The 14,712-nt window shown below is 37.0% G+C and overlaps 1 protein-coding gene across 1 annotated transcript; it reads right to left on the bottom strand.

Moving 5' to 3' along the window:
* Positions 1–2,897: 2,897 nt before the first annotated feature.
* On the bottom strand, positions 2,898–3,608 carry LOC146158142 (uncharacterized). The gene has a single exon (XM_083383819.1). The coding sequence runs from the start codon at positions 3,606–3,608 to the stop codon at positions 2,898–2,900; it is 711 nt and encodes a 236-aa protein (XP_083239945.1).
* Positions 3,609–14,712: the final 11,104 nt, after the last annotated feature.

Genomic DNA, 14,712 nt, shown 5'->3' on the forward strand with positions numbered 1-14,712 from the left:
GTAAAAGCCGCGAAGAGCCGCCCCTGGCCTATAGCGTTTCGAATAATTCTTGTAGTTAGACGTAGAATCAAAGCCCAAACAGAAGTAGGTAGCATTTAGTGAACAATTTAAAAATACCTTAAGATAATGATTAGAGGTTGTAGTTAGACGTAGAATGAATATCAAAGCCCATACAGGAGTAGGAAGCCCATTATGAACCTTTCGAATAAATCCTTATTAATTTTCAACGTCGGCATCACCCACGGTTGCCGATATTCATTAGATTCAGATGTTCCGCAAAGTGGTTTAAAAATTGACCTTTACTAGTTGCAATAAATAAAAAATGTCTCAAAATAATCCAAGACGAACATTTGAAGAAAGTTACTGAGATATACGTTACTTAACAAACGTATTGTATCCAACAAATTTAAAAAAGATTTGTGTAGTTTACCAATGGAATATAAATGTATGGCTGAGCCTAGAGGTACTAAAATTTTCGGTATCGTAAATAAAAAAGTAACAGCTGGCTTGCTATGTTAAATAGTAAAATAAACAAATGAAAATGGCCTCATAATTTGAATTAAAATATCCATAGAACGTCAAACTACAATTTATTACGCGATTTTAAACAATATAGACATTTAAACACATGTCATTTAAATCGAAAACACCATAGTTAAGGCGGTAACATTTTAACAGTAGCTATAATGTCATAAACTTGGTCTGAAAAGTTACTGATATTTTATTGTTTCAGGGAAAAGAAGCAGCGAGAGAGAAAATCCCCAATGATACTTTGTTTGATGCACGATTGGTTGCTGTTTAGTACAATCTTAATAAAGCAATAAATAAAGAACTCTGAGTCAGTTTTGTCAACAAATCCAGCTACAACTAGGCAGCAGACTTGGTCAACTAGATAATTCTAGTTTTCTAATTCATTGAATTAGAGCAAAATGCGACTAATTCTAATTCTAATCTAATTCGGAGTTTTCCAAAAATTATAATTTGTCCAACGTCAATTTTAGTCTTTCAGTTAACAAACACAGAATTTTAATAAAAACTCTTAGATTAGAATGACTTTTATGTAAATTTTACAGTCTAAAAAACATTAAACGGCATAAAATTAGCAAACACATATTTACCATTCGCGTTCTTGTAAGAATAATTGCGATTAAATTAAATTAAATGCAAATAATTATATTTGATTCTAGTTCAAATTCTAGTTGAAATTTGTTTTTTTTTAGAATTTTTTTTTAATTCTAATTCTAATCTAAATTGAAAAGGGTAAACTAAATTTAGTTGCCCAAGTCTGCATCTAGGCTGCAGACTTTGAAATGTGGCAAAATTTCTCGGCCATACAAAGCAATGAATATACTGTTGCTGCATATTTGGCACAATATTGCCGGTGCGATTCTTTTTTAGACATGACATTAAGAAGTAGCAAGTAAGTTACATATGAGTGTGGCCTCATAAAGAAATAACGTTTAAAACACACAAATCGTTATTTTATTAAAGTTTATGGTTGTAGAGGCGTTTCCAAACGCTACATTAGAAAGAAAGCTTTAATTTACGCTGGTGCGATGATTTTTTTTCTAATTGTCACACTAGAAACATAATTGAGATTCAATAATTTTAATTAACGTGGCTAAATTAAGAAAAACAAGCAGTTTGGGCCGTTTGGGTCCACCCTGTGACACATTGGCCAAAAAGGAGGCCGGGGATGCTTGAAATGCCAGTATATTGTTCAGACCCAGTCCTTAGGACAACCATTCCCCAATAAGGAGGCGGTACCGCCACTTGGAGGTAGGGTCAGAGTCGAACTGACCTAAAAAGGGCGGGATAACACCTAACGCGACCCATAAAAACCAGCGTCAGGTAAGTATGAAGATCGTGATGTCTGGGGTGTACATTAACAACTTACACTAACCTATCAACGAGTGTTGCTTAAATGCACGCGACACAATAGACTAGGTCTACAGTCAATAAAAAGCATGCTATGTAGTGTAGATTACAAATAATCTGAGTTAACTTTACTTCTTACTTTAAGTTAGTAAACCCCTGTAATATTTCTTTAAGATAGGCAGCCGTCGGTCCTCGCCTTAAGGGCCATCACCTTACTTATCCATAGAAACCACAATCGTGATATGCTACACCTCACAAAACAGCTAAAGCAGGGATTCTTAACTGAGGTCCATAGACCACTTGGGGGTCCGTGAACTGGTTTTAGGGGGTCCATGAAGGCTAAACTGAAATATTAGTGTATATTTAAGAAGTATCAAGTTAAAAAATAAAACATTGTAATTACAAATAAAACAGTTTTCCACTAAATGTATTTAGACTTCAGCACATCACTTTCACATTTTTGGAATAAAATCAGCAAATTTATGGAGTTTATCTGTAGGCTACTGTGACGTCAATTTATGACGTTACTTTTAAAAATGTTTAGCCTACAGTGGTCCACGCGAGGTAAAATAGAACTTTAGGGGTCCGCGGTCAAAGAAGTTTAAGAACCCCTGAGCTAAAGTAAGTTTCTCTAACTGTGACAATGTAGGCAGTTCCCTGTTTCAAACTGGTTGATATCTTCTATTCGACTGTATAGCAACTGTTCACACGTTACAATGGTCAACAAATAACCTACAACTGCTATATTTGTTTACAGTATACACAACACAAATATACAGACAATCGTTAAAAAGGGCGATTTAATTACAAATGTAACTCCTCGGTTAATGCGTAGGGCTTGATAATTGGATAAGGGAACTATATGAGTTATAATATATTGCTCGGTAATTGGCAACGGAACAATTTTGATTAATACATAGAGCTTTAAATTATATTTTGATCCATATGAAGGACATTATTAAATTAAAGTCAACACCAAAACTGTTAGGCCTCTGCTTTTCGGCCCGGAGTATTTTTGATTAGATGCGTGGCGGGATCTTCACATAGACGAGCTGGGCCGATTTGTGGATGTCAGAGAGCTGTAAGTCAGGTTTCAATCCGGTGTCGGGGTCAATGTAATCGGCAAACTTAAGTTCGCGCAAAACCTTGTATCCGATCGCCTTGGCTGCCTTCTGCAAGTAATACGAGTTTATGAGAGTGACGGCGTACTCACACCCCTTGGCCCTAGCACCCTCGAAACCTATTTGCCCCAAGACGGCTGATAGGCCTTTCGAACGGTACTCAGGGTTTGTGCAAATATACCTTCCGCGAGTGTAACAGTCGGTGTCCAAGTCGGTGAACATGTCGCCGAAGAGCTGGTTGTTGAAGCGAAGGTAGGCCGCAACTTTCCGGTTCATGTCAGCCGTGATTTGGTGAGGAGGGTCACCATCTTCTCTGGTATGTACAGTGCTAATAGCGAACGATACAAGCGTGTCAGTACGTTGCTCAAAAACACCCAAAGACATGTTGCTTGACAGGTATTTGGCGGCTGCCTTTTCATCCGTATCTCCGTTGTCTTCTAAGGAGATGTTGAACATTTGGCGCGCGGGGCTCTTCAAGTAATTGTTGGCTAAGAGGCGGTTGATCTGCGGCAAGTGCTTCTCGTCCAAAGACCTACAGATCAGCCCCGGTAAAATCTCGGCGCCTTTGGCTTTGCCAAACACATCCCTGATTATTTTGCCGGATATCATCGTTTGATTTTATCTTCTAGCGTTTTAAAGTTCTTGCTATTGCTACTGTAATATAACACCCGATCCGACTCCTTTCGGTCGCTTCAAGCCGTCTTATAGTTTCACTTCTTCGGCCTTAAAGCAGTCCCGTGGATGTCCACTGATCCACTGGTGGGTAGGCGTACAGCTTTATGCGGCTAGCTTATTCAACTCGCTCGAAACACTCACGAATCTCCGTGAATGTGATTTACTGGCAAGCGGCTATAGAGAAAAGCAATATTTTGTTTTTTTATTACACAAAGGTAACGATTTCACCCGAGAATTAGCAAAAATAAACTACTTAAGTAATAACGCATGAAAACAGCAAAAAAATATCTTTAGTTAACGAATAACTAGAAAATACGAAAATGTAAGATTTTTAATAAATTACTTAAATAAAACTTATACTCTCGTATAAGGGGACTCCCCACTGTAGCGACCGTAACACTAAAAAACTTCAATTCAGCTTAAAAAGTTGTCTTTCTGTCAGCACGGTTTTAAAAATTATGAAAAAAGGCAAAAAGTAATTACCTGATCAGGTAACATTTCCTGTCAGCTATGTTTTAGTCATGATAAAGTGTATTATTATATTCTGCCCTGAGGGTGGCATGTAGCCCGAAGGGCCACTGCCTGTATAGTTAGCTATCCCTATTATTGCATTGCAGCAATAATATATTGTTGAAAAGGTTAGGCGCAATTTAGCCTATACAAGATGGTCGAGAGGGGCGCCAAGCAATTCTTAGGGGGGCGCGAGCTCTACTTCATTATTTAGTTTTTTTTTGCAGTGATTCTATTGGTTTGGTTTGGGTTGGGAACCACTCCTACAGCTGTACAAACTCTGGTTTTTGCCAACTATTCAAACTGCAAAAATTTTTCTTCTGCCTTTTACTTTTGTTGATTTTTTAGCACAAAGTTTCTTTGAGTGCCAATGCTTGTTTTCATATCATCGAAAGTATAACGGCCCTATTTAATTACAATTTTGCAAACTTATAGATAAACGATAAAAGCTGCTAACCTATAGATAAACGAAATCCCGTCTTCAAACTATTTTTTATCCATATTTACCAGGGGGGCGCGAGGCACAGGAAAATTACCCAAGGGGGCGCGGCTAAAAAAAGTTTAAGAACCAGCTTTAGGTTACAAAGATTTCAGCAAAAAATATTTACTTTTGGACTTCGATGCAATTAATTTATCCGAGTTTGTCCAATTTTGTGAGTTAACTACTCTTTCGGTTTTTAATGAAATGGCTTTGTCTAATGAAATTCAGCGCAATGAGCACATTAAAAATGAAACATCGTAAATCGCTTGTAGAGCATTACACGGAAATAGAGTATTACAACTATTACATAAGTGGAGCTGCGTTTTCCAGAACTGATGGACACTATATGAAGGCGCAACCATCACACTAAATTCAATTTAGTGTTGAAACAAATTGAAATTTTTATATTCGGTCTTGTGCTAAATTCAAATTCATAAAAAACTTTCTAAAATAAATCATTTTGGTGCACATATGTAGCCACAGTTCTTTGGAAATGCGTATAATTTACGGATATTCTCTCGTGTTACTTAGTATCCGCCGTATTATATATGAAAACAAAAATGGGGTCGCAATTTTAATTCTGATTTCAATTTATTTAAATTGGGGTCACTTATTAAAAAGGTTGGAGACCACTGGCCTAATGTATAGTAAAGGGCTTTAATTGTTACTCACATAACGCTACCTGCAGAATGCACCTGTGACCCGACTACCGCCCACAATCGGTCTCTTATACATTTTTATTAGTATTCAACTGTTTTCACTAATCTGGACCTATCACTTATCAAGAAACACAGTCGTTTAAACAATCATTTTTTGTGGCTTTTGCCCTGCAGGTCTAAACATGTAGCAAGCCAACATATTTGTGATTATAACAAGTGCGCTGTGTGTAGATAGACCAAATTTTGAGACGGGTTCAAAACCAAAATGTGTACATTGTGCGCACAAAGTGCACTTGTCATACGTGCATGAAACAAAACGTGCACATTGTGCGCACAAAGCGTACTTTGTCATATACGTGCATGAAACAAAACGTGCACATTGTGCGCACAAAGAGTACTTTGTCATATACGTGCGCGAAACAAAACGTGCACATTGTGCGCACAAAGAGTACTTTGTCATATACGTGCGCGAAACAAAACGTGCACATTGTGCGCACAAAGAGTACTTTGTCATATACGTGCGCGAAACAAAACGTGCACATTGTGCACATTGTACACTTGCGATATTTGGACCAAATGTGCGATTTCGTCGAGTCTCGAGTCCGGCTCTAACTTTATACAGCTTCTATTCCACTCATATACTTAACTGAAATAAGGTGGATATTAAACAATCCTCTCATAGTGTGTCATAAAACTCATTCACTCACAATACACGTTTGAAAAATACTCCACCATATATGCTATTCTACCGTTACTTTAACATTTATACTGCGCATGCGCACGCCGGACTCGATTCTCTGGTAGCCTTGTGTAGTCTTACTCGAGTCCCGAATCCGAATCCAGTAAAACAAACCGACTCCGGTGTGTACCAAGTCCGACACCAATTCCACAGCCCTGGTATTACCACAACAAGCCAGTTACTAAAACATCCCTCTGAAATTGCGTATTAAAAACGATTCTTTAACATGATACAGCTTTATGCGTGAGTGGCGTCTATACAGGAAGATTCGAAAGCATCTTTGAGATGGTCAGTCGTGTTTACAATTTCCTTTCACTTGGCCTAATGGCTTTCACAATCGCTTCGAAAAATATCAAAGAAAAGGTCTAAATATTTGTTTTTCAATTTACAATTATTCTAGTGATGGAGCCTGTTAGAAGCTAGGTATTAAATCATCTTGATATTTTTAACCAACCGGCTTGATACAAAATAGGGCAGGCGAACAATTTGTAGTGTGGTGGTTGGGGATAGAAATCAAACTCCAAAATATTTCCTTTTTTTTGCTGCTTGAAAATTTAACAGAACACAGGAAAGCAACAATTTAAGATAATTTATTTTTAAAAGTTTTAAATCGGTAACCTTTTTCGCGGCGACCCAAATATCAAGCGTATAAGTTAACAGCAAAGCTTCGGCGACGTAATTCGCTTCATCGGACTTTTTGGAAGCGAACAAACATACTTTCGAATTCAACTGAAACGATCAGTGTTTCCGTTTTGCAGTTTAAAACAAATCCCAGTTAATTCATTTGTGAAATAATTTGAAGTTCAAGTGAAGTATTTTCAAAAGATAGCAAGTCACCTCCAAATCCAAGTCACCACTTTTTCAAGTCAAGTCCTGAATATCTCGCAATGCGAACAATGGCTGCTGAAAGCGTTTATTTGTAACACGCTATCCGATTAAATGCTACTTCCAAACAGGCTGAAGAATGCGAATCCATTTGTGGGAAAGCATTTAATTGACCCATTTCAGGCACAATAAGCAAAAAAGTCAAGGGACGACCAACATATATATGCTGTATAACAATCAACGACTAGAGAAATTAAAATGTTTTATTAGAAAAAAATTAAAATGTTCACCACTTTACACACTATTAAGCACTCAAGCCAGGATATTTCTCTATCCGTAACATTACTTTTTAGTAACATGGTAAATTACCGTTTTAAATCATCAGCAATAAAACGCGGCTCAAGCAAATGACGCAGAGTACAACATAATATGCAATACTTTTGAGCGGCCAGCTTAATGAAATCTTACATTTTGTTTAACCTATGCTTGAGAATGATTTGGTCCGGGAAATACGAATTTGGTATGAACTAGGGTTCCTCTCCGGGAATGTTTCGACGGGAAATTCCCGGGATTTCCCGCGAATTAACAATCAATTTGGGTGAGGGTGGGTCAAGCGGTATTATTAATAATAAACATAATAATACTTGACCCACCCTCACCCAAACGCTAACCCGCACCTTAACCCAAACAATATGCGTTATGGTATGCGGTATTTCTTTCTTTTGTTTTTTGGCATAACTTTCCACGTACATAAGTGAAAGAACGCCCATAAATGAGCTTAATTAAATGTTTGAAGCTAAAATAAAACAAATACCAACCTCAAAATGGCGTGATTTTATGTATACTTTTTTCGTCGGGATCCCGGGATTCCCGGGAAGTTTCATTTTTCAATCCCGTTTCCCGGGAGTGAAAAAATACGGGAAAAAGAGGAACCCTAGTATGGACATAGCGCCTTTGCCAACATGTACGGCCTAATATTATTGCCACCTTCACGAGGGATCCTACTTTAACTGTAGAAAAAATTTACCCGACTAATTTTTTTCACAAAACAGAAAATTACTTTCGGTTACAATTTAAATTACTTGAACAAACCGCCCTAAAAAATAGGGCCCTAAAAATACCCCATGACAAAATATAAAACAGCCGCAACCCCGTTAAGTTTATTATTTGCATTAAATTGTTTTGTATTAGGTCTACATTAAGTTTATTTGCAGTTTTCAATAACTAAACTTTTTAATAGGGAGTCGAACTGGACACGAAATAGAACTTTATGAACCGGGTTTGGGCCAATTTTTTCTGAACTGTAACCGAACCTGAACCGTTTTTTGTAAGATTTCAAGAAGCCGAAGTGGAATTGAACCGAATATTTTAGTAGTACCTGAGGATCAACCGAACCCAAAACTGTCAAGAAAGCGGAAGTTGCAACTTTTAGGAAAAAAACAAATGATGATCCCAAATGGCGCCAGTACTATAGTCAAGTATGCAAACTTAACAAAATTGAAACAACGGTATAATTAAAAATAACACGGCATTTTTGCAGTCATCTGTAACTTTTATTAGCTATTGAATTTATTCTTGTTTAGTTAAAAATATGGTCCGCCGATCTAAAATTATAAACTATATATGCTGCATTTTGAACGTATAGGACGACTTTTTTAGTTATGCGACTGAACGTTTTTTAAATTGACGTTAATTTTTTAAAAGCTTGTTAAATTAGTAGAGAAAAATAAATCCAAGGATAATAAATTAGACCGTTCATTGAAAAGAAAATTAGCAGAAATACATATTTCTTCCTAAAACAGACAAACTGACAGGTTCTCACAAACACGAAAAGAGTTTCAAAACAATACAATAATTGACTAATGGAAATTCAAGGCTTGACATAACAACGACACATTATTGTTTAAAGAAAATGACCAATTAAATTCACGCGACACAATAGACTAGGTCTACAGTCAATAAAAAGCATGCTATGTAGTGTAGATTACAAATAATCTGAGTTAACTTTACTTCTTACTTTAAGTTAGTAAACCCCTGTAATATTTCTTTAAGATAGGCAGCCGTCGGTCCTCGCCTTAAGGGCCATCACCTTACTTATCCATAGAAACCCCAATCGTGATATGCTACACCTCACAAAACAGCTAAAGCAGGGATTCTTAACTGAGGTCCATAGACCACTTGGGGGTCCGTGAACTGGTTTTAGGGGGTCCATGAAGGCTAAACTGAAATATTAGTGTATATTTAAGAAGTATCAAGTTACAAAATAAAACATTGTAATTACAAATAAAACAGTTTTCCACTAAATGTATTTAGACTTCAGCACATCACTTTCTCACATTTTTGGAATAAAATCAGCAAATTTATGGAGTTTATCTGTAGGCTACTGTGAAGTCAATTTATGACGTTACTTTTAAAAATGTTTTGCCTACAGTGGTCCACGCGAGGTAAAATAGAATTTTAGGGGTCCGCGGTCAAAAAAGTTTAAGAACCCCTGAGCTAAAGTAAGTTTCTCTAACTGTGACAATGTAGGCAGTTCCCTGTTTCAAACTGATTGATATTTTCTGTTCGACTGTACAGCAACTGTTCACACGTTACAATGGTTTCAACGAATAACTTACAACTGCTATATTTGTTTACAGTATACACAACACAAATATAACCTACATACAATCGTTATAGAGGGCGATTTAATTACAAGTGCAACTCCTTCGGTTAATACGTATTGCGTAGGGCTAGATAATTGTTAAGGGAACTATATGAGTTATTATATATTTCCAATGGGCAACGGAACAATTGTGATTAATACATAGGGCTTTAAATTATATTTTGATCCATATGAAGGACATTATTAAATTAAAGTCAACACCAAAACTGTAAGGCCTTTGCTTTTCGGCCCGGAGTATTTTTGATTAGATGCGTGGCGGGATCTTCACATAGACGAGCTGGGCCGATTTGTGGATGTCAGAGAGCTGTAAGCCAGGTTTCAATCCGGTGTCGGGGTCAATGTAATCGGCAAACTTAAGTTCGCGCAAAACCTTGCATCCGACCGCCTTGGCTGCCTTCTGCACGTAATACGAGTTGATGAGAGCTATTGCATACTTACACCCCCTGGCCCTGGCACCCTCGAAACCTATTTGCCCCATGGCGGCTGATAGGCCTTTCGAACGATACTCAGGGTTTGTGCAAATATACCTTCCGCGAGCGTAACAGTCGGTGTCCAAGTCGGTGAACACGTCGCCGAAGAGCTGGTTGTTGAAGCGAAGGTAGGCCGCAACTTTCCGGTTCATGTCAGCCGTGATTTGGTGAGGAGGGTCACCATCTTCTCTGGTATGTACAGTGCTTATAGCGAGCGATACAAGCGTGTCAGTACGTTGCTCAAAAACACCCAAAGACATGTTGCTTGACAGGTATTTGGCGGCTGCCTTTTCATCCGTATCTCCGTTTTCCTCTGGTGAGATATTATACATTTGGCGCGCGGGGCTTTTCAAGTAATTGTTGGCTAAGAGTCGATTGATCTGCGGCAAGTGCTTCTCGTCCAAAGACCTACAGACCAGGCCAGGTAAAATCTCGGCGCCTTTGCCTTTGCCAAACACATCCCTGATTATTTTGCTTGATATCATCGTTTGATTTTCTTTTCTAGCGGTTTAAAGTTATTATTGCTATTGCTACTGTAATATAACGACATTTCGTATTAAGGACGAACGCATACTGTTTAAAAACAAGATATCTTATCCTCTCCCTCGAATTAAATGACGATAATCATCATAATTTAAAGCAAATATTCTTTAGAAACATTTCTCTCCTAATTAAATAAGTTCCTTTTTTTCGAAAGAAATGCAGCTTGGTAATGAATCCCAAAGACAAAATGGCCTAGTAAATCGACATCACCTTGAAAAGACGTTACACCTTTTAAAAGTAAAGTTGGATAGATTTCAGTCGCATCAACTGGTGATGAAACAAATACGTATCGCAATTCATCGATAGGATATCGATTTACTCCACTTCAGAGATTCTTTATCAATCTGCATTACAGATCCGTTTAAAGAAGTATGTGTTTTAAGATGTTTATTTTGCAAATAGGTATACCTTGACTCTCCTGTTCAAATTGGATCTAATTGCTCTTAAAAGGTCTAGTTCAAATATTTTAAAACATGGATTCTTTGGGGTTACATTAAGGGATTTACGAAGGCCAAATAAAAACATTTTTAAATTATTTAAAAAGTAAACAAATTTCAAAGGAAAATAGAAAGACCAACTTAGACTTAGGACTCCATACTATGTCACAGCTAACTCAGTTGTCTCGAAATGACATCTGTCTTTGCAAAACCAGTCAATTAATAGGCGTCTTACCATTTCTTGATTTCGTTTTTCGAGTTTATAATTTTCTTCCGCTAAGCTTTATATGACGGACCGTCTTAAAGTTGTGAAAATATTTGATTTTTAGTATACCGATAATGCAAAAAAAGACAACTATACCCTTAACCTGTAAGATGTACACCGAAAGCCATCGCAGACTCACCGAATCTGTTGATCTATGATGCAAGCAGAGCATACTAGAAAAACAACTAGCTTGCAGTGAGGTTCGAACCTCCGGTCAAGCCGTGACCGTTGCTCTACCAACTGAGCTATGCAGGCTCAGAAGGGAACGAGTTGAGAAACAACCATGCGCTAATGCCTGTAAGATGTACTCTTATGTACATTGTATTTGATAATTTCAATGAGGTAAACACTAATTATTTTAAAAACTGTAAGGCTATTTCATGTTAGTTGTCGGGGCTTGGAAATGTAAAACAAAAAAAGATTTTAAACACTGTTTTTTGTTGAACACAGAATTTCGCTTAATAGTAGAAAAAGTTAAGTTATTTTGTATTTAATTAAAGGACTCCACTCTTTTGGAGGTTTAGGTCACAACTTGTAGATTTTCTGCGCGCTACCCGTTTTCGAAAAGCCCGCAACCAATAAATTGCAAAAAACATGGAATAGCATAGCCTATAGTGGATATTTTTCAACAAGAAATTGTGGGTGGATGAATTACATAACACCCACATGAGTGGATTGTTGAACACCCATTATGTATTGAGTTATATAAATGGGTCTGGCTCGTTTTATTTTTCTGGCTGGAGTCGGACTATAGGCTTATTTTTAACTGACTCCGCAGACCTTCGCAAGATACCCAAAGGCGAAGTAAGTGGCCTACTAACTAATACTGAATAATAAATTTTATCTTAAAACCACCGATAGTTCACTAAAACCCAGGGAATGAAACCGTTTGAATTTTTGGGCTCAGGTTCGGTTCTGTTTTCCGGTTCGACCTTTATTACTTTAAAACCAGTTTATTAAGTTCCGGTTAGGGTTTACTATATGTAAAACTATGGTTAAATAAATTTGCAGAATAATTATTGAATTGCAACACGTAATTAATTGTAAAACAAGCAGCTCAATACTAAAACATCTGTAAACAATAAAAAAACCTTTTATTATACAAATATACATTTGTTTGGCAATCATTTTTCGCGCTGTTGGTGCGTATATCACATTTTTGACAGTTACCATGAGATGTGGATTCGGTGAAAATACCCAGAGTCCGACTCCGGCCGAAAAATATAATCCGAGTCCGACTTCGGCCAAATGTGCCATCTCGTCGAGTCCGGAGTCTAACTCTAACTCCAAACAGCTTCTTATACCCCACTACTTTACTTAACTAAAATAAGATGGATATTTACCAATCCACTCATAGAGTGTCATTAACTGATTCACCCACAACACAGGGTTGAAAATATTCCACCATTATGCAACCTTTACGTTTAAAATTCATAATGCGCATGCGCACGCCGGACCGTTCCTGGTAGTCTTATTCGAGTCCGAACTGAGCAAAAAAAACTGACTAAGTCGTGTACCAACTACCAAGTCCGACTCCAACTCCGCAGCCCTGGCATTAGGCCTACCACAACAAAACAATTACTAAAATATCTCTCAGAAATTTTGTATTAAGAAGGATACTTTAACATATGCAGCTTTATGCGTGAGTGGCGTTTATACAGGAAGACTGGACAGTATCTTTGAAATTGTCAGTAGCATTGTTTGTGTTTACAATTTCCTTTCACTCGGACATAATGGCGTTTAAAATTGCTTTGAATACCGGTAATATTACAGAAAAGGTATAAATATTTGTTTTTCAATTTACAATTTTTGTAGTGATCAAGTCTGTTGCTTGCAGATAAATCTAAGCTATCATTTTTTAGCATGATTTGATTGAAACTCCACGGTGTCACAGCCGCTTTCTTCACTTTATTTTTTCTTTTTTAACAGACGTAGCCTAAAAAAGTAAATTTTTCGGCAATTCGCGCGAATCCTAATTGTATTTTCGGAACTGTTATCCTGTTTTGGAATCTTTTAATTTTTAAAATGCCCTTCTGACGGAGATCCGTCATAGAAGGTGTGTAAACTTAGCTAATTGATTTTTTCGTGCTTAGTGGTTATGTGCTGTCTTTTAAATGAGAACAAAATAAAGGGTGCTGTACAAATTGCCATTTTTCCAACCATTACTAGATGTAAAAAATATATTATAGGCCTACGGCTCTCATGGAAATAAAACCAGGAATATTTGGCTATCATGGCTCATTTCGAAGATGGTGTGTCACGCAAAAATAGGTCCGGCCAAAATCGGTCCGGTCGGGTCGATTTTGGCGTTTAAACAGCCGCTAAAACAGGTCTGGCTAGGGTTAAGGTTAGGGTTACGGTTAGACCGGATCAGTTTTGGCTACGGACCAAATTTCGCGTTACACGTGCCTCCTAGTTTATATCGTTAAAATTTGAACTTGTTTGTTCAACAGTTAAGGGTTAATACCGTTGAATATTAATATGCATATAGTTTTTAATAATATTTTTTGCCAAAAGAGTGTTTGGTGAAAAGGTGTAGGCAATACCTACAAGGATTCTGTTGAAATTTCAACCCTGTGTCGTGACTGGCGTCATTTGGAATCGGATCAATTGGTCATACATTGCTATTAAATCCAGTTTTAAAACATCGCGTGCATGGCAACATAGAAATCGAAAACACTTGAATAAATACATATATCTGCAAAAATGCCTAAGGTTGATGCCTAATGGCTTCAGCAGTAGCCTATATGTACGAAGAAGATGTAATGGGGTTCGTTAATTTCCTGAAAATTAATTTCATTGGTTTCCTTACATAGCAATTACCGAATCCTAATCTTAACGTCTACAATTTTGCTACATGTCTGCAAGAATTTATATCTATCCGGCATAAATGGTATGTTTTCTGATGGAATCATGCTCGATTTAATAAAAGTGAAATATAATGTCGACACTCTGGTACTAAAAACTCGGTTAAGGAAGTCACAAGAAAAGGATTTTTTTAGTGAAAATCAAAATTCTAAGAATCTAGCCATCATTTTTTTCACAAATGGACCCTGTAAATCTGTTCAGTAACTGCGATTGCGTAGACATAATTTAGGTCGCAACCTGTGGTGACCACTAAAGCTGTACAACACATATTGTTTTCATCATTACTCGGTGTGGTTATCTGCTATCAAATCCATTCTAAGGGTTGTTTAATTTAAAAACATGGTCGGTTGAACTAAAATTAAAAACTATTCTCCATTTTAAACATAGAACAACCTTTTTTAGTTGAACAATTATACTTTTTTTTTAATTCAACGTTATTATTTTAAAGGGTTGTTAAATTATCAAGGAAAATTACACCGTTAATTGAAAACAGGTAGAAATAATTTTCCTAAAGACCCTACAGCGGGTTTTGAAACCACTTTTGTAACTGAAGTAGGGTTGTTATTAGGCAATCCA

Source organism: Ascidiella aspersa, chromosome 3, assembly GCF_963924565.1.
Source record: "Ascidiella aspersa chromosome 3, kaAscAspe10.2, whole genome shotgun sequence".
NCBI lineage: Eukaryota > Metazoa > Chordata > Ascidiacea > Phlebobranchia > Ascidiidae > Ascidiella > Ascidiella aspersa.